Genomic DNA, 27,038 nt, shown 5'->3' on the forward strand with positions numbered 1-27,038 from the left:
CACAATCAGTGCTTCACGCCCACTAGTACCATTTAATTTACCAGCCCTGGATATATGGTACATCACTTAACAGGGGACTTACAGTTAAATTAAATATGCTGGTTGTGGCTAAAGTACTATTACTCTGTTTAGAGGAGAACCACATGCACTTTAGCACTGGTTAGTAGTAGTAAAGTACTCAGGGTCCTAAGGCCAATAAAAAGATATTGTAACAAAACAGGAGGTAAAAAGGCAAAAAGTCTGGGATAAGACCACCCTAAGGGTGCGAGGTATAATAGTAATGCAGCTGAAGTAGCCAATCATGTTGTGTGATGCTCCCTACTATGTTAGATAGATCAACATTAGTATCCCCTGGCATCTTCACAGATATGTCATTGTGTGTTGCACCAGAGGAACGTTTGTACAGCATAGTCATAATGCAAACAATCTTGAGCTGCTGGCCATGAGTCTCCAACATGTACCTCAAACAGGGTGATACTTTGGACGGCATAAGCCATTGACATCGCAACATCCCTTTGCAGATGAGATGTGGGGCATGAATGCACACACCCTTCAAATGATTGTGCTGAGTGCTGGTGTGCAGCAAGGTAACCTGAATATCTGACACATATGTACGGGCAATAGGCTGCTTAGTGTGACACCTGCAGTGTATAAAGTTGTGACACAGCCCACAACGTACTTACAAGAGTTCATATAGTTGTTTGGTGTGAGTAAGCTATCCACCCTGCATTCTTACATATGATACCTGGCACATGTAAATCCTATGTAGCAATGTGTCCATATATGTGTCCTTGACATACCAGGCACCCAATATTGTGAAACAATACCTGTAATTTTCACATCTTGCTCATCTTACTTTAGCTAATGGCAATGGAATCAAAGACATTGATGAACATTACAACATGAAGTGTGTACTATACCATGGTCACAATACAGCATTGTCCCTAAGCATACCCTATACTGACATGGTCATGCCTAGATGTTCAAAGACAGTGCATTTATATTACACAAGATTTGATAAGCCTTGGTAGTTTGACCATAATAATATTGGAGATGATAGCTATTAGGCAGATGTATGATTACTTTGACCTTTGAGATATATTTGGGATATGGAAAGTGCGACATGTGTTTGAAGATAGGATTAATGTTCATTTTCCAAGTTACCCTTTGTATGACATGTTTTCTTTATAATTACATAGAGAACATGACCCAGGAGCAGAAACGGCAGCACCAGGTCCTGGAAGTTAGGTACTGCCACATCCAGAAAGTCCACAAGGCCTATCACAGAGTGGCCAAAACCTTTGAGAAGGAGAAAGCATCTGGCAGCTGGGTAGCATTCCCTCAGGGGGCACCAACTCTGGACAGGCCAACCACCAGCAAGGCTCTGGGAGCAGAAAAGGGTGGATCTGCAGGAGCCAGACCATCCACCTCTAAAGGCAGCCACACACATGGACAGGTTTCCCAAGCTCTAACCCAAGGACTCACTGCAAGATTTGAAACTGACATGCGCCATGAGATTTCTGACCTAACATTTTGCGTAGCCAGACTGGAGCACAGAATGGACAACGGTAATCCGGCTAAGGGAGATAAAGCAGCCCATCCAAAAACCCTAGGAGGCTAGCTGAGCCACAGTGACCCTTTCTTCCCTTTGTACACATTTTTTTATATTGTACATGTTTTCTATAGCTTGGTAGTTTGTATTTTTTAGTAGGGGTGGGTACATTTGTAGGGGTTTGGTTTTATTAGGATTTTTAGTGGGTGGGTTTGATGAGTAAGTTATGTATTTATATAATATATAATAATATAACAAAATTGAAAATTATTTTAAAAATTCATTAAAAAATATATTTGTTTAGGCCTGAATGTTAGTTAGTTGAGGTTTACGTTTAGGTGTTACCACGTCTGCTCAGGTAATGTGAGGTGCATGCCTTAGTCTTTGCCAGTAGTGCCTGTGGACAGGTAACTGTCGGGTTGGCCATGGAACTTACATGAGCTTTGTACAAACATCATTGAGCCATGTATGTGACATTCTGGATGTGAATGGATACACAACCCAACACAGGTATTCACACACTGTTTCTTGTGTAGGTAAGTCATGGGACTTGCATTAGTGTGATGTTGTTGCAATTGCACTCATCCTAATCCAAGAATCTTTAACTCACACACTGATGCCTGCCCCTACACAATCACTCTTGCATAATTTGCTTGTCACATCAATGCTGATTGGTTGCTGCTATCCATGCTTAGCCCAGCCACCTGTGGTGTGAGTTACATCAGCTTCAACAATGACTTCTTGATACCTGTTGCACTAATTGCTTGAGAGCTTTGGTAACTGCTTGCTAGTCAACATACATCATGTTCAGAAAATATGTTTCAATATGTGTAGCTTTATCTCTGGCTGCAACCCATACACCCCCCTTTGGCAAGTAGCCAGTGTATTTGCATCATGCAATGAAACATTTTCATGAAAGTCCTGCTTCAGACACACATACAATATACAGATTGTAGTTCATGTTTTTATTTACATGTGAAAAATGATATGATGTTCAGTGGTACAATTCATAAGGCAACAACCTCCACAGATGTTTCAAGCCAGTGGATATCCAGACAGAGTCCATGGGGAGAACATGCCATGGGATGTGTGTAGGAGAGGAGTGTTTCAATGAGGAGGAGGATCACATTGCCATTAAGGTAGATTAGCCACAACAACAGTCCACAAATGTGTAAGGTGGACAGAGGGAGAGTCAAAGGATTTTTGATTTGACACTGGCATGTTCTTAAGCACAGGGCAAAGGAGAAAGAGAGTTTGTGCCACAGAGACTTTTTTGGGGTCAATGATGTGCAGTCCACATATTCTTCATCTGACATATGCAGTGCATCCAGTGACAGGGGTGTTGTTGGTGTCGAAGTAGAGGGAGGCACATACACATCAGGGCTGAAGCTATGGATCCTGTGTACATGGGAGCTTTCATCTCTGGCAACAAATAAGGCAGCACAGCAGCAAGGAGGATCTGCTGGTTTTGCATTACAGCAGCAATGACATAGTGGTAGGCACCCAATGTGGAAATGAGGGAGTTCTGCTTCCTCTCCACGTTTGATTGCCCCGAGCTGGTTGGCATCCTCTTTAGTGACACTTTGGCAGGCCACTTGCTCATGCCTCTGCCTCAAGACACCAGCGATGTCAGCCAGGGCATGCTGGAGGCCACTGAGTGGAGAATAGGTGCCTCATATGGTGGAGCAGTTGTCTTTATTAGGGCTGAGGCACCTATGGACTGCCTCTAGGATGCCCACCATGGTCTCCATTCCCACCCGTACCTGATCTACCAGCTCCTGCTGAACTCCTATTGCAGTCTGTTGAAAACTTAGGTGTTGTTTCTGGGAGTCCTGGTTGGGTGGGCAGGTGGTGTATGTTGGATGTTAGGCAGATCATCTGGAGACCCTCAGTGCTGTGAAGCCTCCCCACAATGAGACATGGTGTCTGGATGGAGCCCAGGATTCGCTGAAGGATGTCCCGGTAAATGGTTTACAGCTTATCATCCACATCATCAGTAAAGTCCAGGACAATCAGCTGGCCAAGAGGTATGGGTTCATCCTCTGCAGTGAGATGGAGAAATGTTGATGGTGATATCTGTTAGATGTTAACGCGTAATCAGGTTGACATTCAAAGTTTCAGATGTGGCACTTTAAGTTCACCAGTGATGTGTAGAACACTTGTTAGGCATGGGTATTGATGCACCTTTTCATACTATTTCCATTACAGATGGTAGTATCTCTGCATTGTTCCCACAAGCACTGTGTGCCTACAAAGACGGGATGGGCCTTGTCCTACTGGATAGACAACAATCACTGACATGCTCCCCATTTTATCATGTTCAGTGTTGTTTATCTGCAGAGTGTCACACATCATGTGACTCAAGCCCACCCCATTGTATGTGTGCATGACTCCTCTGATTTGCCACTTTTGGGTCCTGGTACATGGGCTAGTGCCACACAATGATGCTACCCAGATCATACATTCATTCTCACATGGCTACAACACATGGATTATGTGTGACTAGTGACCATGTCCAATGGTGCTACATGTTGCTTTGTTATTGAAATCTATGGGTCAGGTAACACACCACATGGTAGTAGTGCTATAAATAGTGGCAAGTACCTACACGTGATTCCCACATCACTAGGCCCACCCACTTCAGCCTGGGTACTTCCTTGACTCATGTCATTTGTGATGGCTAAGTGGTTCTTGGCATCCCTTGTTTGGCCCCTGTTTGATATCCTCCAACATATACATGTGGTAACTTGAGACAAAGTTGCATCAGATTCCCTCCTGGCAGGTGTTCCATCTTCCCCCAGGTCCATTTAACTTGTATGTTGTGGTCCCTCAATGGGCTGTTCTCTGCCATCTCTCCTTAGGTGTGACACAAGTGTTGCACAGTCAGTCCCAGCAGTGCATGTGTGTTAATGAGCCTGCATTGCAGTACAAATGTCCATTCTCACCTCCCCATTATGCACAATCTCCTTATTTGTACCAAATGGCAGTTACCATAGCCTACACCTGACCCCTCTCTCAGGTGAGTTGTTGCTCCTGTGACACAGCAATTCCTCTCTGAGGATTTACATTCTGGATTAGTGTGCATGGGCCAAAATGAGACCAAGTAGCTACATGGTGCAAAGTGGCCTGCATTGTCACAGTCAGGTTGTGCAGGGTAGCAGCGTGCATACTTATTGTATTATTAAAATCCATCTTTTTTGCTGTGTATTCTGACAGTTGTAGTTGGGGTGAGTGCTGTTGTACATTACACTGCAAGTGCCAGTAAAAAAGAAAGGTAAATGTGGACTGAAGCTGCACTTCAAACATTGCAGGGAGTAAGGTGACAGATCTGGACTGAGTTGTGCTAATTGTGACAGTGCGCATTACATTTATTTGATGTTTAACCATAGATGAGCCAGCATATTACCCTTTTAACTGCATACAGGACGTTGTAGTGCTGTGACATAGGTGTCTGCACCTCACTACATTACCTAGTTACCACATTGCCCCTCGTTGCATCTTACCCTGTGGTTCTTGTTGCTCTTCATAGCCCGCAGTGTCATGTCCCGAGACTCCTGTCACCAACTCTTCAGGGATGACAGCTCCCACCATCTCCTCCAACTCATCTAGCTGCTCCTGAGGCACCAGACTTACACCTCTGGTCTGCAATGCTGCCTGTTTCTCCTTTGACCTGCCCTTGCAATCATGCTAGTACTTCTTACAGTCAATCACTGTCCTCTTGACTTCTGACACACTGTGACCTTGTCCACAATAGACTGCCATATGGCCTCTTTCCTCCCTAATAGGAATTTTGAGGTGACGAATACCTTGTGCTGATGCTCCGTCACCTCAATAATCAGGATGTTATTCTCCTCCTCACTAAACTTGCACTTCCTCTTCTCAACTCCCATGGGAGTCTGCCTGGACATCGTGGTTGGTACTGAGTTGCTGGGGCTGTCCTGGAATCTCTGGTCTCCTCTGTCCTTCTTAGCCACTTCTGGAGTGTGATCCATTTTGTTTTTCAAATGTAGCCTGTTTGAGCTTTAGGCACTCAAAAGCAAAGCTAGGATGGCTTATGTTGATTTATGTGCCGCTATTCAGCCTAGTGCCACATTGCAGCAGTAACATCAGGTTTTCTTCTGACATGGCGCACAGGCTGGCATAAGTTTTTTTTACGTAGCCAGGATTCTAACGCCATGGTGCTCCATACTGTAAATACAGCGCAAGCATCACATTAGGATCTGTTGTACCACGGCGTTAAACTTTTTGACACATTGCTGCATAGCGGCAGCAATGCATCATTTCTTGTGAATGAGGCCCTCAGGGGCTTATTTATAAGCCCCTTGCGGGACCGGTGTGTCATTTTTTATGAATCTCCAGCGGCGCAGAGTGCAGACCCATGTCTATGAGGCCAGGCAAAGCCACTTTGCTTGGCTTTTCATGACCTCGTAGATATGGCAATGCAGCACAAGTTGCTGCGTTGCCTCACACTGCATTGGGGAGTGTTCCATGGGCATTGCAGTGGGTTTTCCTATGCAACACCTGAGGGTTTTGACCCATTCCCAGATTAACAATGATGTGTAAACCTGGTAGTGTTCGAAATCATACGGCGCCACAGAGTAGATGAAAGGAGGAGAAATATTTTTATCTCTCCTCATTTTTCCCTGCAGCTGACAGAAAAAGGGAAAAAGCCTCCATAAATTATTTTTGCACAGGGATGTTCACCTTTCTGCACAAAAACAATCCTGCAAACAACGCAGACACCCTTGCACCATGGTGCAAGTTGCCTGCGTTACTGCTACGTACTAAATATTGTGCCGCCACTGGCTGAAAGGACAAGAATGCACCACATCTCATAAATGCAGTGCATTCCTGCCCTTTTGAACCGGCATAGGAAAGTGAAGCAATAAGTATTGTGGCACTGCCTTAAGCAAATACTTTGTGAATATGCCCCTTAGTTTTTACGACATTGAAAGGACCCGTGATTATTGAACATTTTTCCCTACTTTGAATTATTCATTAAACATGCCCTTAATCTATTTCAAATTCCATAAAAGGCAATGTTGTGTATCAAGTTTAATTATTTGAACAAGACAATACAAGGAGGTAGCTATATTAGATAAAGACTTTGTTTGAGGAACAACAATTAAAGGTGGATTTTTTCTCAGAGAATACAAAACGAACATTTACATAGAGAAACCTATCAAAGTAAATTGCACAAAAGGGTAGTTTGTAATGATTGATGAAATTAATGAAACTACACGCTAAATAGCTTTCAATTGATGTTAATTAAAAGATTCTTAAAGACCGGTGAAAGTCAGATTCAGTCATTTGTAAAATTGCTCTCTCTAATCTGATTAGTAGTCGGCTGTGTTTGATGTATTGCTTTTAGAATGATGGCACCACACTCTTCATGGAGAAAAACATTAACCCACCTGGGAAAACTAACTAATTCATTATGAATCATTATATTTGCTGATCTGTTCAATATAATTGATATATGTTGGTTCAATGGTGGAAGCTTCTTTTACAAAAGGCTAGCCATGTCTACCAAAAAGTGGCAACTACACAAGATGAAGAGATTTTCAATCGAAGCACAGTAAATATTAATTGCATTGAAGGTAAAAACGTATTTGTAAGAAATTGGAGTATTAGTTGTGCAGTGTGAGAACTCACCTCGAATAATAATCACAATCCATGGCAAGATGAACCACATAAGTCACTAAAGAACCCTATGTCTAACAAACAGTCAGGCTTAACAGAAACAGAGTATGTAATGTATTTATGCTGCCCTCGAGTGGTAATAAGTGAAAACATGACACAATAAGAATCATATACCATTTCAGAATATAGAGACAACTATCTTAATTGTTAATTACAACCGGAGTCGATGTTTTTAAAAATATTAGACAGAAATAGAGCCAAAAGGTGCTGAGCACCAACTGTAGGTATCTGGTTGCACTGGACCGGAAGAAAGTTTCAAGTTTAGCCTGACTGTGAGATATCATGGGCTGAGTACAGGACCAGGCTCTTCCTGCTGGAAGATGTACCTTCTGCTTTGACATAAATATGGTGCAGTGCAGCTGTGCATGGCACTGTATTGACCTAAATCTTGCCTTGTTGGACCAGATGAGGCTTTCATTTGGGAGCTGCACAGCGCTGCATGGCTTTGTCGCTGTGCATCAGATCCACTAAAGCCTGCAATAAGGATCTGCATGGTAGTGGAATGGTGAGGATTTGTGTTTCTCTGCATTGCATCCTTGAAGCCTTGATGAAGATCTGCGTGATATCTTCCATGAACCAGAATACAAGCAACCCAAGACCGGTTTTGCCCTGATTGGTGCTTTCAGTTGAAAGGGCAGAACTGGTCTAGCGTTGCTTGTGCTCCGTTTCAGAAAGGGTATAGCTTGGCAGATCTAGCTGGACTGTTCCTATTGGAACAAGATAAGGACTGGCTAGGTCTAATCTGTGGTGGCGTAGTGGGCAGAGAGTGATAAATTGGAATGCTACCCTGAGTGATTGCCAGTGGTTAGAATTTTAGCAAGCATCCGCATATGTACTTTTGTGTGCTTAATGTAAAACTCTATGTGGCCAAGGAGGTGCCCAGACATGATTCCCTTATTCATAGTGCCACTGGAACAAACCTTCACTGACTTAAGATCCCTAATTAGGGCTAAACCGGCATGGGTTGCATGTCCTCCAACTCAGAGAGGGCCGGGCTTGGCAGTTCTGGCTGGGCTGTTTGTATTGGAGCAGGGCGAAGACTGATTTAGGTATGGCAGGGTTTAATCTGAGGTGACATGGTGGACAAAAGAATGATGGGTTGAAATGCTACCTTGAGTGATTGTCAGTGGTTAATCCTATTGCAAAATCTTCTTATCACCTTTTGTATGTTTGATCCCACTTTTGTACTTATTGATAGCCTGTAGTTTGGGCATACACCTTTTTTCTAATCTTAATACTGGTTTTAGTTGGGTTTTCTTTTCCCCTCAATTTGGCTCCAGTCTGTTTAGTGAATCAAAGGGCAAGTAGGGCTAGATGTGAGCTGCATTTGCCAGTAACAGGGTAGATGTTTTGGTGCTACACAATGGTGGGTTTCTTGGTTGTACACAAACTTAGTCAATACTAGGGGCGGAATTGGCAGAACTTGGCGACTCCACATTACTCATGTAACATGGAGTTCCAGCCAAATTCTGCCAGTTGTGGATTTTTTTCCTGCAAGGCTCCAGAAATTTGAGCTAGTGAGCAAGGTTTGGTGTTCCCTAGCATGATTTTCTAACAAGGGCAGGTGTGGTCAGAGGACTGTTTCTCGAGTGGATTTCTGCCACTTGAGTAGATTTTCTACTTGAGTGGCAGCAAAATCAACTTGAATGGCAGCGCACGTTTGTGCACCTAATGGTGCCGTTTGCACTGATTTTTTCATCGCTGCTTGCATGACTGGAGCTAAATTGGAGCACAAGCAGTGTGATGTGCATATGTTCCACCTGTTGGCAAATGTCCTTGAAATCTTGTTGAGTTTTAATGTACCTTCATGGAATTCCTTCCACTAAAGAAAAGTCCAGTGAATTAAAGTGGGTCATACAATTAAAGGTATTCTGTAAATTGGATACATTACAATTGCTGAAGAGCTTTGGAGTGTTTTTATATTGAACGATGGTTCTATCAAGAGTAGGAATTGGATATTATTTGTAATCAAGAGTAGGACAATTGAAGATTTCAAATACAAAAACAGTAGCTAGAAAGGGACTGGAGAGGTAGAATGTTTTTTTGTGAATGAAAAAGGGAGGTTAGAAGATAACGTTTAAAACAGGCAATGTGGTTCAGAGAATAAGGTAATTTTAGTCGTTCTTTGCAGATTTGGCGTGTGATATGATGGTCTAGACTGTGATGCTTACACCCCATTCATTATGCACATTTGTTGATAAGGTCTCAGATACGTCTTGAATGTAAAGATTATCGACAAGCGTTTTGGGTGCTACAGACCTACAGAAGGGCACATGATGATAATTTTCCAGCTAGTTTTCAATTCATTAAGCATACAGTAAAGCTCACTTTACAGCAGACAAAATAGTCCTCTCTTTCTTTTTATGTTATGATTACAAATACCATATATAGGTAGTATGTATTGAAAAGAATGTGGTTTCTAGTTGTCTTATAGCTGCATTATAAATCCTCATAACCTCTTAGTGGGATGCAGTTGAATGCGCTGTAAAGATAATATTCAGCTACCCGAGAGATAGTGGCCAGGGGGAGTACTGAAAAGGCATTATTGTCTTTCTCCTAATCAGAAAGGAACTCATCAGCTGTGTATGGAAAATGGGTAGTTGTACTTCTCTGCATAAATTCCTGTGATTCACTTGGTAATTTACACTTTGTCACTTCTCAAGGCTATTCTCCTCTGTTGCTGGGGAACCCATCTACCTGGCTCAGGTGTATCCACACAAAAGATGCAGGAGGTTTGCCATCCTGCCAGGTCACATATCCATTTGAAAGAGAGACTTAGCACTAAAACCCTTTGAACAGACCCCATCCTCAGATATGTGGAACCACTCACAGTGGAAAAGAAGAAACAGTAGTCTGCTTGTTTTTAAAAGATGGGCAGGCAGTCCTGTTTACAGTAAAAGTTCACTGAGTTACTCTAACTGTAATTCCATTTCAGACTGTTCTTGATATTGGTGTTATTGTATATACATTTGCAATCATATTGTTCTATAATGATTTATGCTGCTTCATTTTCTTTCCATAGGCTTTGATCTTGTTAGATGTGAGGATCCTGGTGTTCCAAAGTATGGCTATAAAATCAAAGATGAAGGTCATTTTGCTGAAACTACAGTACTATACAGCTGCAATCCTGGGTACACAATGCATGGGAGCAACAATATCACATGTTTAAGTGGAGATCGAAGAGTGTGGAATAGACCTGTACCAACATGCGTAGGTAAGACCAAACAGTTTGTTTTCACAAAAGGATTGAGTTTTATCTTTGTTACCCAAGAAAAATCACCAGCTTTCTTTCCAATTGTGCATGACTGGAATTTAACTTATGTGTAGCATAATATTAGAAATGGGGTTTCTGGCTGGCCAGGCACAATCCACAACTCTGTGCAGGGCAAGTAAGTAACACACCAAAGATAACCTTTCTTCAACCCATGGTAGCTTGGCAGAGAGCAGTCAGGCTTCTGTTCAGAAGTCATGTGTAAAGCATTTGAGCAACACACTCACACCAAAGACACAATTAATACACCACAAAAGAAACTCCACATGTGGCTTTAAAAATATGTAGAATATTGTACACAAACATAGACCAAAATGACATAAAACATAACCCCAGTGCCACAACAACATATCTCCATAGTTACATAGGGCAGCAAGAAAGATATTACATTGAGTACGGTCATTGGTGTGGGTGCCCAGAAAGACTTTTGAGCCGATCAGATGTCTTATGCTGGTCTCAGTGAGCTCCTCCCAAAGGTGGAGACAGCAGTGCCTGCTCACCTGCAGTAGGCAGAAACATAAATGCTCCCAAAAAGAACATGGCAGTCCGAAGCCCTCCACGAAGTTTGGATAATGGCCTCACCAAGCTCCCATCACCACAGGGAGTGCCAAACACAATTGAGGGTTGCGGGGTCCCCCATTTTGGAAATCACAGAAAGGGATTGGGGCCCCCATCTGTAGCCTCCCTTCAGTGCGGTGGGGCCACCCCAAATGGGTTCCTTTCCTGGCATCACTGTAGTCCTATGAAGGAGACTGACAGGCCTCAGGTGCAAAGCCTGGCCTGCCGGCATGTCACCCACACTGAGCCTGGTTCTGGAGCAGCGTAGACTTCATGTGCTCCAGGTTAAAGGCACCGCAGAGGAATCTGGCCCACTGGCCAGGTTGATGGGGCACAGTGTAATGCGTGAAAGGGGTCCATATTTACAAGGCCATGCAAAGCCACACAAATTGGGTTTGTATGGCCTTGTAAATATGGGTTGGCACATTACACCATTGGAGGGTCAAAAAACATTATGCTTCAGTGGTGCAGTGTGCCACTAGGGCCTCAGAAATTAGGCCCTACGTTTTTGAGGAGACAGCAGATGCACTTTATCACTGATTAGCGGTAAAGTGCCCAGAGTCCTAAAGTCAACAAAAAGAGTGTCAGAAAAATAGAAGAAGAAAACCAAAAGGTTTGGAGATAACCCTGCTGAAAGGGCCATTTCCAACACATAACCTTTCATTTCATCAATAGCTCAGGTCGAGGGGTTCCACACATTAAAATTTAGCAGCAGCACCACTAGGTCAGGAGCTCAGGGCTTTATCAAATCCTTCAGTTTTGTTTCAGTCCAAGAGGAATTGATCAGCATTTAGCTCTACACTATCACCAACAGTAACATTGTGCAAGCAGTTCAAGGTCCAAATGATGTTCTGTGCACTGCAGGGCTCCTCACACTTTAATTCCCAAAGGCCAGTCACATGCAGTGCATGAGTGCATTTAGGAAATGTAGCCAATCAGGCTTGGCCACATTTTCACTCTTCATGAAGCCCAGGAAGAGTAGAAAATCTCCTTTCCAGGGAACTGCTGTGCTAGTAAAATAAATGGACTCACCTCAGACAGGCCTTATAACAAATATGAACAGGATATGAAATGCTGTGGCCAAGGGCTCAATTTGACTATGAGACCATGGGCAAGGCTCTGCAGTCAGGCGGGATGCCAAAGCCATACTCTTTAGCAGACATGGTTATACCATTTTTCTCTTTCATTTGGAACACTAGTGTGAGTAGTGGTGGCAGCATACAATTTTCAATTCACAGTAGTAGACAGGCATTTTTCTCTGTTCAAAGTGACAGTATGATACACATAGGCCCACTCATGTAAAGTTTTGCTTACGTCATGCCCAAACCTGCACTGACATCTCAGTATGTAAGTCAAGAGTGCATATATGTGTGATGGATGGCAATAAAACACTCAATCAATCAATCAGTTTTTGTAAAGCGTGGCTACTCACACGTGAGGGTCTCAAGGCTCTGGAGGGGAGGGTCCTCATCCGAAAAGCAAAGTCTTGAGGTTCTTCCTGAAGATGGTGAGCAACGGGTTTTGTCTGAGGTGCAGGGGGAGGTTGTTCCAGCTCTTTGCTGCAATGTAGGTGTAGGACCGTCCTCTGGCGGTGGTTTTGCGGATGCGAGGGATGGCGGCCAGGGCCATCTCTGCAGAGCAGAGGGATCTGGCAGGGATGTGGAAGTAGACACGGGGGTTCAGATAGGCTGGTCCTGCATTGTTGGTGGCCTTGTATGTGTGGATGAGTAGTTTGAAGGTGATTAGTTTCTCGACCTGGAGCCAGTGGAGGATCCTCAGGTGTTGGCAAGATGTGTTCTGGGCGTGGGTGATCCAGGAAGAGTCTGGGGGCAGCTTTCTGGATGAGTTGTAGTTTTTTGATGTTTCTAGTTGAGGTTCCGCATAGAGGGGGTTGCTGTAGTCGAGCTTGCTTGTGACTAAGGCACGGGTAAATGTCCTGGGACAGCCTACTGGGATCCATCTGAAGATTTTCCAAAATCTGTGGATTGTGTGGCAGCAGTAGGAGGTGACTGAGTTTACCTGGCGGGTCATAGATAGGGAGGAGTCGAGGTTGATGCCTAAGTTGCGGGTGTGCTCAGTCGGTGAATGGGGGGGCTGAGGGATGTGGGCCACCAGGAGTCAATCCAAGCTGAGGTGAGCTCAGTCTTGTTGGAGTTGAGCTTGAGACAGCTTTCTCTCCACTAGGTGGCGATGGCTTCCATTCTTGAGTGGAAGTTCCTTTTGATGTATTCGGGTCCTTTGTGAAGGAAATGATGAGTTGTGTGTCATCAGCATATGACACCATGTTCATACCATGGCTTCTGATGATGGCTGCAAGAGGGACCATGTGTACGTTGAACAGTGTGGGACTCTGTGAGGATCCTTGGGGGACTCTGCAGTTGACTCCTGTGGGTCTGAATGTGTAGGGTGGGAGTCTGACCCTCTGCATCCTCCCAGAGAGGAAGGAGTGGAACCATTCCAGGGCTTCGTACGTCGTGCTTACTGAAACAGTGGGATCAATTTTAGTTAACACCTTGTTTGGCTGACACAAGAGGGAAGTTATGATGCAGCCTCTTGCCAGACAGTGGAAGTGTATCACATGCATCCCTGAGCTGGAGGTTATATCCCTAGATCCTGATGTTTAGAGGAACAGAGACAGGGCTGCCTTTACAAATTCTTGGCAACCTTTACATGAGGGAGTTGCTGATTAGTCCTTCCTGCCCATCATCTTTTGGCTCAAGGTGGTGAAATGTGGGTGAGTCAATAGATGCATATGCTAGAGGGAAAAAGATTTCTGGGCAGGATGAGGTCCCTTTAGTCTTTCCTTTCAGTGGCCTACCCAAGAAGGCTGAAGTCTGCCAGGTGCAGAACTTCACATTTATTGTGCTTATGTAATGGTTGCTTTTACTGAGAGCGAGCCTCATCACTTACTGCTGGGAGAGCCATCATCTTAGGCAAAGCATGTGTCTACACTCCTGCAAAAAAATTCAATGTTATTAGGAAACAAATCAGGCTGGTTTGTTTATTTTTTACAGCATATTCCCTTTCTAAAATCATACTTTCCTACTTTGCTCCGGTTGCAAGCTTCTTCACTGACCAAGGATGTGATCATTTGCTTAGTACTCAATGAGCTGCAGCCAGTCTCCTGGAGGTGAGACAACATTACCTGAAGTGAAGTCATTCTACTCGTAAGCTGTGGGTCTGAATGTGACCTAGGACCTTGCCTGAAGTTTTCCCCCATACAAGAACATACTAATGAAAACCAGGTGATGCATAAAATATGAAGCATGAGGTTTCCCCTAGGGATTAGGGGCCCCAGAATCTCGCTCAACCTATCAATATTTATGGGAACATTCAGGGCCAAAGGGAAAATGATGGGCAGGCACAGCTGGGAGGATAGTTCTGCACTTCAATGCCATCACTTTCCGAATAACAATAATGTCAAGAAATTAAGAATTTAAAGCTCCAGACTCGAATTTAGCACAAGTGAATAACTCAATAGGGAAAAATAAAACAAACATAATGAAAAAAGGATCAAATGTTAACTAAGCCACAAGACACATTGAAAAGAAGGGTAAAAGTAATTGCATTGAAGCTTGATAGATAGAGAGGAATTACATGAGATTGTAAATTTTTCTGCCTTGAGTTCACCTGCGACCATCGCATTTCAACTGATCAGTTCACAAGTACTGATATTAATTGTAATTCCATTTATATAGCACTTACTACCTCTGATGAGCCATCAGAGTGCTACTTAGCAAGTAGCATGCTACTCCAAAACAGAAAAAAAGGATTAGTGGTGGATTTGTATAGGAAAATATGAGTTAATTTGAGTGGTAGACATGAGTCTGTTAGTTTGACTGAATAGGATAATAAAGAGATAGAGGAGGGAAGAGTCTAGAAAGTGAGGTTTGGGATGAGTAAAGGGGGAGATGGATGTGGGTAAAATCCAGAAAGGGATTATGGAGATCATAATAGTAAAATGAGGTTTGGGATGAGTCAAAGGAGGGATACATGAGGGAGGAGTTTAGAAAGAGTTATTTATCATAGAAGTAAAATGAGATTTGAGTGAGCCAAGAAGGGATAGAGGAGGGTAAATCAAGACTGGTCAAATGATTCTATGGTGTTATTCTTTGTTTTTTTATTCATATATTTCCTATGTAAAAATCAATTTAATAGTAGCATTTTTTCAATCTAATGTTTCTATTTTTTTTAAATCAATTGTCGTCGTCTTTTTGCAGATGATGAGGACACCACTTGGTAATCCCATTAATTAGGCAGAATGCTCTCTGCACCTAAACTTCTCCAACCTTCTGGACTTTCCAAAAGCACATTCCTCCAGCAAGTATTTTGTCTTTGAGTTTGGCCCAGTTTCCCATCCCTTCTAGGTCAGCATACTGTCTCTTTGTGCTTAAAATTAGATCCCAGAGAGAAAATATTCAAACAGAATAAGAATAGAAACAACTTCTCCATGTACTCTAGCAGGTAGGATGGGATTCTATTTCTCTCATAAAGAGGTGCTTGTTAGTATTAAAATGATCAAAGCATGTGTTGAGTATAGACACAGTCCTTTCTGAAATCAAAAGTCCTTATCACTAACGAGTTCAGCCCATCAAAAGCATTCAGGCATCATCAGCTGGCAGAATACCAGCATATACCACATAGCAATGGTAAATTCCCCCCCTCCTTTCTGATTGGAACAGTGTGTTAAAAAAGGACTATTCACTTCTAAAGTTCTACTTTCCATGTGTATAAATCCTTGTTAGAAATGGGGTCTGTGGTTGGCAGTCAGTTTGCACTCTGTCCAAGCAGGGACCCTCACTCTAGGCAAGGCAATGGAGATACACACTCAAGATAACCCCTGCTCACCCCCTTGGTAGTTTGGCACAAGCAGTCAAACTTATCTCAAAGCCAATGTGTAAAGTACTTGTATCAACAGACACAGTAATACATGGAGAACACTACACAATTGATACTACAACAGTTTAGAATAGTAGGAAATATTTATCTAAATCAAACAAGACCAAAATGACAAAGATCCAGCATACACAATACAATATAAGTTTTCAAAAGATTAAGGCCCTCATTACAACCCTGGCTGTCGGTGTTAAAGCGGTGGTAATACCGTCAACAGGTCAGCGGTTAAAAAATGGAATCGCAACCATGGCGGAAACTGCCAACACAGACAGCCACTTTAACCCTCCGATCGCCACGGCGGTAGAAACAAACAGCGCAATGGTAACCACCAACAGATAGGCGGAAGACAATGGGGGTTATTCTAACTTTGGAGGAGGTGTTAATCCGTCCCAAAAGTGACGGAAAAGTGACGGATTTACCACCAGCCGTATTACGAGTCCATTATATCCTATGGAACTCGTAATACGGCTGGTGGTATATCCGTCACTTTACCGTCACTTTTGGGACGGATTAACACTCCTCCAAAGTTAGAATAACCCCCAATGTATCTCCCACAGTATTACGAGGCACCAATCCGCCAGCTTTTCCGGAGCGGTACCAACGCCATCAAAAGCACGGTGGAGACAGTACTTGGAACGGAAACCACTCATCTCTCGACACCGAACGAGGAACCAGGACGCCATTGAGCCCGAGTTACAGGTGCTACCAATGTTGGTTTACCTCCTCTTCTACCAGGAGCAGCAAAGACGGCAGTGACGACCACAGTGAGTACTGCACTAGCACACAGGGGAGGGGGGAGGAAAAAGAGAGTGACACACACACGCAACATGCAAAACCTCCACCCCCACCCTCACCCACAACACCATACACACAAATACATGCCGCAACATTACATATACACCCTGTAACCCTCAGGAAGAACGCAAGAACAAAAGGAAATGATTGTAACAAGTGTAATCATCTAAAATTCAGATATGGAAACAGGTCTGTAACAGATCAGTATATTCAAATATGTACAGCAACTACACAAGTCCGGATAGTGTTCCATTCATTGTCTGTGGACCAGTGGTCCCAAAATGCACGGGCGAAGCCCACACTTGATACTTGCCTCTAAACGGAGAGAACACTGCTGGGGCATCAGGTCGAAAAAACACAGGCACCTCAGGGGGAAGGGGAGGGGGGAACCTCAGCTGGATGAAGGGATGACACCACTGCTCCACGAGGGGGCTCCATGCCCACTGATTAGTCCTGGGGAGTGCAAAGCCACAGTCTCACAAGTCTCTCAAGTGGGTGGGTTGCCCACTGTTTGGTCCTTGGGAGTGCAAAGCCAACCACAGTCTCACAAGTCTCTCAAGTGGGTGGGTTGCCCACTGTTTGGTCCTGGGGAGTGCAAAGCCACAGTCTCACAAGTCTCTCAATTTGGTGGGTTGCCCACTGTTTGGTCCTGGGGAGTGCAAAGCAACAGTCTCACAAGTCTCTCAAGTGGATGGTTTGCCCACTGCTTGGTCCTGGGGAGTGCAAAGCCACAGTCTCTCTAGTGGATGCTTTTCTCCACTGGTTCTGGAGGGGGCTTAGTGCCCAGAGTGCTTCATCCTGCCAAGGACTGGGTGAGTGGATGCGGCTCTCCACTGGTTCTGCAGGGGGCTTAGTGCCCAGAGTGCTTCATCCTGTCAAGGACTGGGTGAGTGGATGCTGTTCTCTACTGGTTCTGGAGTGGGCTTTGTGCCCAGAGTGCTTCGTCCTGCCAAGGACTGGGGTAGAGGATGCTTTTCTCCACTGGTTCTGGAGGGGCCATGGTGCCCAGAGTGCTGCACATGGTGTGTGGCAGGTCCCATTCCCTCACCTGGGTGTCAGAGCCACGAGACTTCCTGGGAACAAGTAGCATGATACTCCATAGAGGCAGAGACACACTCCACCCTGCGCGACTCAGCCTGCCAACTGCTGGTCCTGCCAGTGCTGGTTGTGATGCCTCATGTACGCTGTGCAGGGTCCCGGACGTCTCATGCAGCCTCGGACGACTGCCCACTGGGGATGATGTCCATGTCGGCTGTGGTGGCACAGTCTGAGTACGTCGGGGCAGGTGGCGGTGGTTGCGGCGGTGTCAGCGGGGGACATGCTGGCGGTAGTGCATGTGTCAGCACCTGTGGAGGGAGACACCAGGACGTCTCCTGCAGCCTTGGACGGCTGCGCACTGGGGATGATGCTGGGGACTGGAGCAGAGGCAGCAGATGTGCAGGTGGCAGTGCAGGTGGTGGTGCAGGTGGCAGTGGTTGTGGCGGTGTCCACTGTAGTACAGGTTGCTTTTCTGACCTGCAGAAGGGGTGTCAACAGTCCCTCACCCTGAGGCTCAGTGCCCTGAGCTGACTTCCCTTTAGCCTTGTGTCCCTTCCCCACCTTGGAAGTCACTGCTGGGACCTTGGCGCTGTCCTCTTTTGTCTTGGAGTAGGCCTTGCTGCTTGGTTGGTGCGGCTTCTCCTTACAGCATGTTGTCCCCTTCTTCACCTTGGCAGGTGGCAGAATAGGGTGATCCTTGGCCTCATTAGGTGGCCCGCTGGCAGCCCTGATGGGTGCCGGCTGTGATGTTACAGGACTTGCAGGGACCACAGTGCTGGATGATTTTGTGGCTGAGGTGCTGGGCTGGGATCTGGACATCCTGGCCCTAGGGGAAGGACGGGGGGAGGTGTAGGGAAGAGGTCAAAGTTAGTGAGGAAAAGATTTTTAGACACACTGGGACAGGAAGATGGAGTGGGTTTGGGAGTGGAGGAAGAGGTAGTGGCTGTAGGAGGTGTATGTCTGCTGAATGTGGGCTGGAGGCTGTTGTGAGGTGGATTGCTGTTGAGTGGGTGTGTGCCGCATTTGTGTACTTTGGGAGGAGGGCTCACAGACACACTGTGAGAGGACACAGGGGACGTGTGAATGGTAGTGGGGGTGGTGATTGCACATGAGTGGTGTGTGGTGATGGGCGTGCTGGTGATGGAGGTAGTTGCTGAGGATGTAGCACATGCAGGTGTGAGTGGAGACGAGACTGGGAGGGAGGAGGAGGATGTGGAGGAGGGGGACACAGTGGAGGCAGTGGATGTTGGCGTGTCTGCATGGGGATGGTGCTTGTGTGGGATGTGTGGTGCTTATGTTTGCCATGTCCACTCTTGTGTGTTGATGAGTGTGCATGCTGGTCTGATGGTGTGCTTGGGATAGGCTGAGGTACAGGGGATTGGGTCTGGGTAGTGGAAGTTGGAGGGGGAGGCTGGACACAGGGACAATGGCTTCCATCAGTGTTGAGGCCAGAGCCTAAAATGCTCTCTGTTGGGCTGCCACGCCAGAATAAATGCTCTCCAGGTATGCATTTGTTTGCTGCAAATGCCTCTCGATACCCTGGATGGCATTCAAAATGGTTGATTGCCCAACAGTGAGGGATCTCAGGGGGTCAATAGCCTCCTCACTGAGGGCAGCAGGGCTGACTGGGGCAGGGCCTGAGGTGCCTAGGGAGAAGGAGATGCCCACCCTCCTGGGTGAGCGGGCATGGGAAATTCAATGAGGGGCTGCTGGGAGGGCTGTGCTGATGGGGGTGTGGCGGCTGTACCTGTTGTTGCGGTGGGCACAGAGGTGCCCACCACTGCAAGGGAGCTCCGATCAGAGGCGAGTCGCTTTTGTCTCCTCCTGTCCCCTGTCGTGGAGCTCCCCTCGCCCTCCGTCCCACTGGTGCCTTCAGACTCCATACAGTCACCCTCCAGGGCCATGTGGATTGCAGCTCCCTCCTGCTCCGGTGCCACTGCTCCTACGCCAGATGATGCTAATGCACACATGTACAGGGTGACAAAACAAAAAGGGGGGTAAAGACAGAGGAGAGGAATGGTCAATGCCTGCAACAACACCACCGTTGGCGGACACAACACACAGGGAGCAGCCCTATGCACTAGGCCATGCACTAACAGTTCAGGGGAAAATCACATGCCCATGGTGGACTGTGCCTATACCCATTTGATGCACACCTGGAACCCACAGGAGCATGACTAGGTGTAGAGGGCCACTACCACTTTTGGGGATGGACTGGCAGTGAGCCTGCCAACAATGGATCTACCCTGGTAAGTTTGCCCTACCCTAGGAGAACCCACAGTCCTCTTCCCACACCCAGAAACCTCAAAAGGTGCGCAGAGTCAGCTGCATGAGACAGTACTTATCCCCTTGTGGCTGCTGTGATGCCCTCAAGCGCCCACCCAACTCCAGATATGCTACCGCCAGGATCGGGCACATCAGGGGGGTCATGGTGCGATGGGCACCCCTTACACGTTGTGAGGCCATGCCCAGCCGGACCTCCGCTGTCTTCTTGGTCCAGCGGTGCAGGTCCTCCCATCTTTTGCGGCAATGGGTGGTCCATCTGTGGTGGACCCCCAGGGTCCGCACTTCCTTGGCGATGGCATGCCAAATTCCCTTCTTCTGGTGGACGCTGACCTAGCGGAAATGTAAAGTAGGAATGGATTTTACTCTCCCGTCCAGTTCTTCTTACTCATTGGCCACAACCACCCACCCTGGCCCACAAACACATACACTGACAATGCTCACATGCATGGCCTCTGCCCACCCCCTACCTTTACCTTCCATCAACGCCACTCCATACATTCATGTCCCATCCGTCATGCTCACAGTGTGCTCACCTGTTTGTCTGGTGGACCGTAGAGTTGCATGTACTGGGGGAGGACCCCATCCACCAGTTTGTCCAACTCCTCTGCAGTGAAGGCAGGGGCCCTTTCCCCAGACACTGTAGCCATTGTTGCTTCCAGACTCAGGTCACAGCAGCACTTGCAGTGTAGGTCCTCTCCTGTTGAAGGTCAGGTATCAAGTGAGTGAACAGATAGAAAATGGCAGTCACCTCCGCGGCAGTGCGTACCATCACCGCCGGCGTACATTGTCATTGGCTCCTGGAACCCATAGGGCCCAATGATAACCAATGCTGAATTGCGCCGCGGTCTTCATCCGCCTACCGCGATGGTGTACAACGCCAGATCAGTTACCTCATTTCCCTTTGTCCCTCCTTACAGGTCAGGCAGCCGCCATTTCAGGTGGCCACATGGCAGGCCAACTAACTGCGTCACAGCAGTTTTGTGCAGGAATACGGACATACAGCGCTAAACAGAGATTACATCACATTTGTTCTAAACAGCCTTGTGCAAGCTTTGTGGTGTATGACCCTTTGCTCACTCTTCTCCTCCATAGGCCTCGTCCGCTGGGGCAGATGATGAGACGGCGTCATCCTCCAGTATACAGACCCCTAGTGGACCCGTTGACAATGGAAGACAGACGCATCATCATCACCTACAGACTTGATCGTGCCACAATCCATGAACTGTGTGCCCAGTTGGAGCCAGACCTGATGTCAGCTATCCGCCATCTCACAGGAATCCCCCCTCTAGTGCAGGTCCTGTCAGTATTCCATTTCCTGGCCAGTGGGTCCTTTCAACCAACAGTGGCCATGGCATCAGGGATGTCACAGCCAATGTTCTCTAACGTGTTGTCCAGAGTGTTGTCTGCCCTGCTGAAACACATGCGCAGCTACATCATATTCCTCCAGGTGGAGGATTTGCCCACAGTGAAAGGTGAATTCTATGCCCTGGGGCATATCCCCAACATCATTGGTGCCATTGATGGTACACATGTGGCATTTGTCCCCCCCCCGCAGGAATGAAAAGGTGTACAGAAACTGCAAAAGCTACCATTCTATGAATGTTCAGATGGTGTGTTTGGCAGACCAATACATCTCCTGTGTGAATGCCAAGTATCCTGGCTCAGTGCATGACGCTTATATTTTGAGGAATAGCAGCATCCCTTATGTGTTGGAGCACCTCCAGAGGCACCGGTGTGGCTAATAGGTGAGCCCAAGGTCCCAACACAGATTATATAGGTGTCTGGCTATGGGAGATTCCCTAATGGTTGCTGTATGTCTCACATTTGTCCCTCTATATTTGCAGGTGACTCTAGGTACCCCAACCTGTCATGGCTACTTACCCCAGTTAGGAATCCCAGGACAAGGGCTGAGGAACGCAACAATGAGGCACTTGGGTGGACTAGGAGGATAATTGAGCGTACTTCCGGCCTCCTGAAAGCCAGATTCCGGTGCCGCCATCTGACAGGTGGCTCCCTATACTTCTCACCGAAGAAGGTGTGCCAGATCATCGTGGCATGCTGTATGTTGCACAACCTGGCTTTGCGACGCCAGGTGCCTTTGATGCAGGAGGATGGGCCTGATGTTGGTCTTGTGGCAGCTGTGGAACCTGTGGACAGTGAAAAAGAGGAGGCACAAGAAGAAAATATAGACAACCGAAGCAACATCATCATGAAATACTTCCAGTGAGACACCGTTAAGTGACTGGCACTGCTCCTCTCATATCAGACTACTGTAGGACATTGCATGATTCAGCATTTTTGCCTCTGTGTATGGACCCTGACAGTGCACATTGGCTTTCCATTTTACAGATCTGTGTACCACTTTCTGCCTTCTGCTATGTTTACTGCTGCCCAACAACTATCTGACATTGGTATGTGACAATGAACATTGACATTGCTATTTTTCTAAAAGTTTGCAATAACACATTTGTGAAAGTAAAGACTGACTCCAGATTGATTTGTGATTCAAGGGTGTTTATTTCAGAGCTAATAAGTGGAGGGGACTGTGCAATGGGCTGGCGTCATGGTGGAGGAATGTCCATGGTAGAGTCCAGTCTATTGGCATCACAGGTGCATTGTCCAAGGGGGCATAGGAAGTGGAGTAATGGCAGTTGAAAGTGGACAGGGTAACTGAGTGGGACAGAAGGGAGACTATCAGAAGAGCCCTATTTCCTGGCAGGGGCCTTGGCAATGTTCTTTGTCCTCTGCCTGGATCGCAGGGACCGTTTGTGGTGTGGTTCTCCTTCTGCAGGGGGTTGGGTGCTGGTGGCCTGTTGGTCCTGTGGCGGCACCTCCTGTTCACTAGCGCCAGCGGAGGTGGAGGGCTGTTCATCGTTCAGGCTAGTGTCAGGGGCCCGTTGGTGTGCCACTGTGTCCCTTTTGGTGTTGGCCATGTCTGCCAGCCCCCATGCAATGGTGACCAGGGTGTTGTTAATGGACTTCAAGTCCTTACTGATCCCCAGGTAGTGGTCCTCCTGCAGCCCCTGGGTCTCCTGAAACTTGCAAGTACCGTGCACATGGATTCCTGGGAATGATGGTATGCTCCCATGATGTTGGAGAGTGCCTCGTGGAGAGTGGGTTCTCTGGGCCTGTCCTCCCCCTGTTGCACAGCAGTCCTCCCAGCTTCCCTGTTATCCTGTGCCTCTGTCCCCTTAACCGTGTGCCCACTGACCCCAGGTCCCTGATTGTCTTAGGTTAGTGGGGTTGCCTTGGGTCCCCGTAGTGGTGGACACACTGCTGATTGACGTGTCCTGGGGACAGTGGCATGGGCCCGCAGGGTGGGTGCTGTGGAGGTGTTTCCTAAGGGGGGAGGTTCTGTGGTTGTTTGTGACAGTGGCAGGGGATCCCACTGTCCTGAGGTCCCAGATGGGACGGGCTAGTCATCTTGATCCAGGCGTGCAGAGCTGCTGTCTTCACAGTGGGCCTCTTCTGTGGGGAGACTGGATATGTCTGACACCTCCTGTCCAGTGACGTTGGGTAGGGGCCCTGTTGGGGGGTAAATGCATAGTTATTATATCTGTGTGTGCCCTCTTTTTCAAAATGTGAGTTACCCTCTATTCATGTAGTTGTCTTATTGTCTTTGTGTGATTGTTAATTTTGGGGCCTGGGTGAGTATCTGTACTGGTCATGCTTTGGTGATGGGAATCCATGCATTGGTGTGCCATGCAGGCCTTGGAATTGGGATGTGTGGGTTGTGATAGTGGGGTATCTGTGGGGTCTTGGGGTGATGGGTGTGAGGGTAGGGGTAGGAGTTTGTGATGGCATGCATGTAGGGTGGGGGGATAGAGTAGTAAAGCTTTGACTTACCAGAGTCCAGTCCTCCTTCTACTCCTGCGAGGCCCTCAGGATGCATTATTGCCAAGAATTGCTCCTCCCGTGTTGTTAGTTGTGGTGGAGGAGGTCGGGGTCCACTGCCAGTCCTCTGTACTGCTACCTGGTGTCTGGATACCACTGAACGCACCTTCCCCCGTAGGTCGTTTCACCTCTTCCTGATGTAATCCCGTGTTCTTGGATGCTGTCCCACTGCGTTGGCCCTGTCGACATTTCTCCACCATAGCACCATCGTCCTAGCAATGGATGTCTGCTGCACCTGTGATCCAAATAGCTATGGCTCTACCCGGACGATTTCCTCCACCATGACCCTGAGCTCCTCCTCAGAAAACCTGAGGTGTCTTTGGGGTGCCATGATGTGGTGTGAGTGATGTGTGAGGTGCTGTCTGATGTGATGTGTGGGAGGATGTGTTGGTGTGTGTTGTTTGAGGTGCGTGGATGTTGTATGAGTGATGGTGTTGTGTACCTGTGGATGCTGGTGTTGTGTTTGCTATTCTCTCTCTCTGAGCTTCTTCCAAACAGGTCGTTGTAAGGGGTTGTGGGTAATGTGGGTGTGTGTTTTATAGTGGTGTGAGTGTGTGGGTGTGGTGTGTGTATGTGTGTCAGGTGTGTGTGTTTTGAATTGTCCAATGTGTTTGTGTTTTGTAAATGTGTGTGTATTTTGAGCGCGGCAGTGTGTACCGCCAATGGCTTACCGCAGTTGAATGACCGCCACGTTGATTTGTGGGTCGTGATACTGTGGGTGTAGTTCTGTTGGCATGACGGTGTAGGTTTATCACTGACCTTTGGTGTGGCTGACTTTTGTGGGTGACTGTATTGTGGCGGATTACGAGATGTGGGTCGTAATACCTGTAGTGGATTTCCACCGCGACCACAGTATCTTGATGTCCGTCACCACGGCGGTAAGCGGGCTTTACAGCCAGGATTGTAATGAGGGCCTAAGAGTCTTACCTATAGAAAACAATGGAAATGTTGATTTTACACAAAGTAGCTGGTTTGTGTAAAAAAAAAAAAGCCACACGGGCGAGAGTGGTGGAAAACACTGTGGGGTTTGTCTCGTTTATCAGCAGCTGCAAGTGGGTGTTGTCGTTTCTTTAGCCACGATGCAAAGTGGGTTTTGCATTGTTTTTCAGCTGCTTTGCAGGTGGTGCATCAAAAATTTCCCCGCACAGTTTTCTGCACATGGGTTTCCGCTCTTGTTCTGCCAACTTCACCTCTCAAGGGCCCGGAGACTGGCTAGGGTACCACTTTGCATGGCAAGAGTCTCAGCAGAGAGTCCAGGTGCTGGCAGAGGACGTTTTTGATGGCCATGAGACTTCAAAACCGGAGGCAAGCTCAATCCAAGCCTTTGGAGATTCTTCACAACCAGGACTATACCACAAAGTCAGGTCTTAATCCACTCTCAGGCAGAAGGAGTAACTGCAGGCCAACCCAGCAAAGCACAGGCAAAGGGACAGTACTCCTCCTCAAGCTCTTCTCCTTGGCAGAGGTGCCTCTTTATTCCAGAAGTAATATAAAAATCTTGCGCTTTTAGGTCCACTATTTATAACCCTTTCTTCCTTTGAAGTAGCCAAACTTCAAAGGAAATTCTCTGTTGCTCAGAAGATCCATCCTTGCCAAGGTCTGGCCCCATACACACACCAGGGGGTTGGAGACTGCATTGTGTGAGGGCAGGCACAGCCCATTCAGTTGTAAGAGATCACTCCTCCCTCCATTATAGCTCAGAAGGCTCATCGGGATATGCAGGCTACACCCCAGATCCCTTTGTGTCACTGTCGAGAGAGGATTCACAAACAGCCCAACTGCCAGTCTGACGCAGAAAAGAAGTGCACAGGCAGGCAGAGTCACAGAATGGTTTAAGCAAGAGAATGCTCACTTTTGAAAAGAGGCATTTTTAAACCAACAATTTAAAAACCAACTTTATCAAAAGATGTATTTTTAAGTTGTGAATTCAGAGACCCTAACCTTCTATCTTTATCTGCTCTCAAAGGGAAAGTGCACATTAAGGATATTTAAAGACATCCCCATGCCAACCTATGAGAAAGATAGGCCTTGCACCATTGAAAACCAAATTTGACTGTATTCCACTGTTAGGATATGTAAAACACATCACTACATGTCCCACCTTTAACATACATTGCACCCTGTCCATGGGGCTACCTAGGGCCTACCCTAGGGGTGACTTGCATGTATAAAAAGAAAAGGTTTGTCAGGTTGAATTGGTAGTTTAAAATTGCACCCACAGACACTGCAGTGTCAGGTCTGAGCAATGTTTGGAGGGCTACTTCTATGTGTGGCACAACCAGTGCTGCAGGACCACCAATAGCATTTGATGTATAGGCCCTAGGCACCTCTAGTGTACTTTAGTAGGGACTTCTTAGTAAATTAAATATGCCAGTCATGGAAAAGGCAAATACACATATACTTTACACAGGAGCACTTGCATTTTAGCACTGGTCAGCAGTGGTAAAGTGCCCAGAATATCAAAAACAGCAAAAACAAAGTCCAGGACACAGTCAAAACATGGGAAGCAGAGACAAAAAAGACTGAGGAGACCACACCAAGGATGCCAGGTCTAACAATCCTGAATTCACTTAAGGTGGGTTTACACATGTAATCGTCACTCAACTCAAAAGAATCAATATCTATTCTGATGACATATTTTAAAAAATAGAGTACTTCATGCTTTTGAGACATTGGTCCTGAAGCTTGGATACCAGCGTTCTAAGTTGCATGAAATTTACTTTCAATTAGAAAGAAATATCCTTCTCCACAATTCCATAAAATGTAACAGTAACTGAAAGGGGAGAATGCACTTGTATCTTTGACTTTCATCTCAATTATTCTACAATGTAGGCGTGATGCCCTGGATAACAACTAAGAAAATTTAACAGCAGCAGTCGCTACGCCAGCAGTTGCACACAATGCAGAACATGTGTCTGCATCTGTTTCTGAGGCCTGATCTACGACAGATATAAAATACAAAGAACCAAAAAAGTGATAAACAAAGGAAAATCAACTATACAGATAGATATTTCCACATATTAAATCATTGAAACTATTTGTTAA

The 27,038-nt window shown here is 46.4% G+C and overlaps 1 protein-coding gene across 1 annotated transcript in view; it reads left to right on the forward strand.

Annotated features, from left to right (window-relative positions):
• CSMD1 (CUB and Sushi multiple domains 1) overlaps nt 1–27,038 on the forward strand; it is a 5,088,256-nt gene that overhangs the window by 3,210,192 nt on the left and 1,851,026 nt on the right. Inside the window, exon 24 of the mRNA XM_069235813.1 lies at nt 10,278–10,469. Within this exon, the coding sequence (XP_069091914.1) occupies nt 10,278–10,469 (192 nt within the window). The remainder of the gene's footprint in view (nt 1–10,277; nt 10,470–27,038) is intronic.

This window comes from Pleurodeles waltl, chromosome 5 (genome assembly GCF_031143425.1).
Source record: "Pleurodeles waltl isolate 20211129_DDA chromosome 5, aPleWal1.hap1.20221129, whole genome shotgun sequence".
NCBI classification, from domain to species: domain Eukaryota; kingdom Metazoa; phylum Chordata; class Amphibia; order Caudata; family Salamandridae; genus Pleurodeles; species Pleurodeles waltl.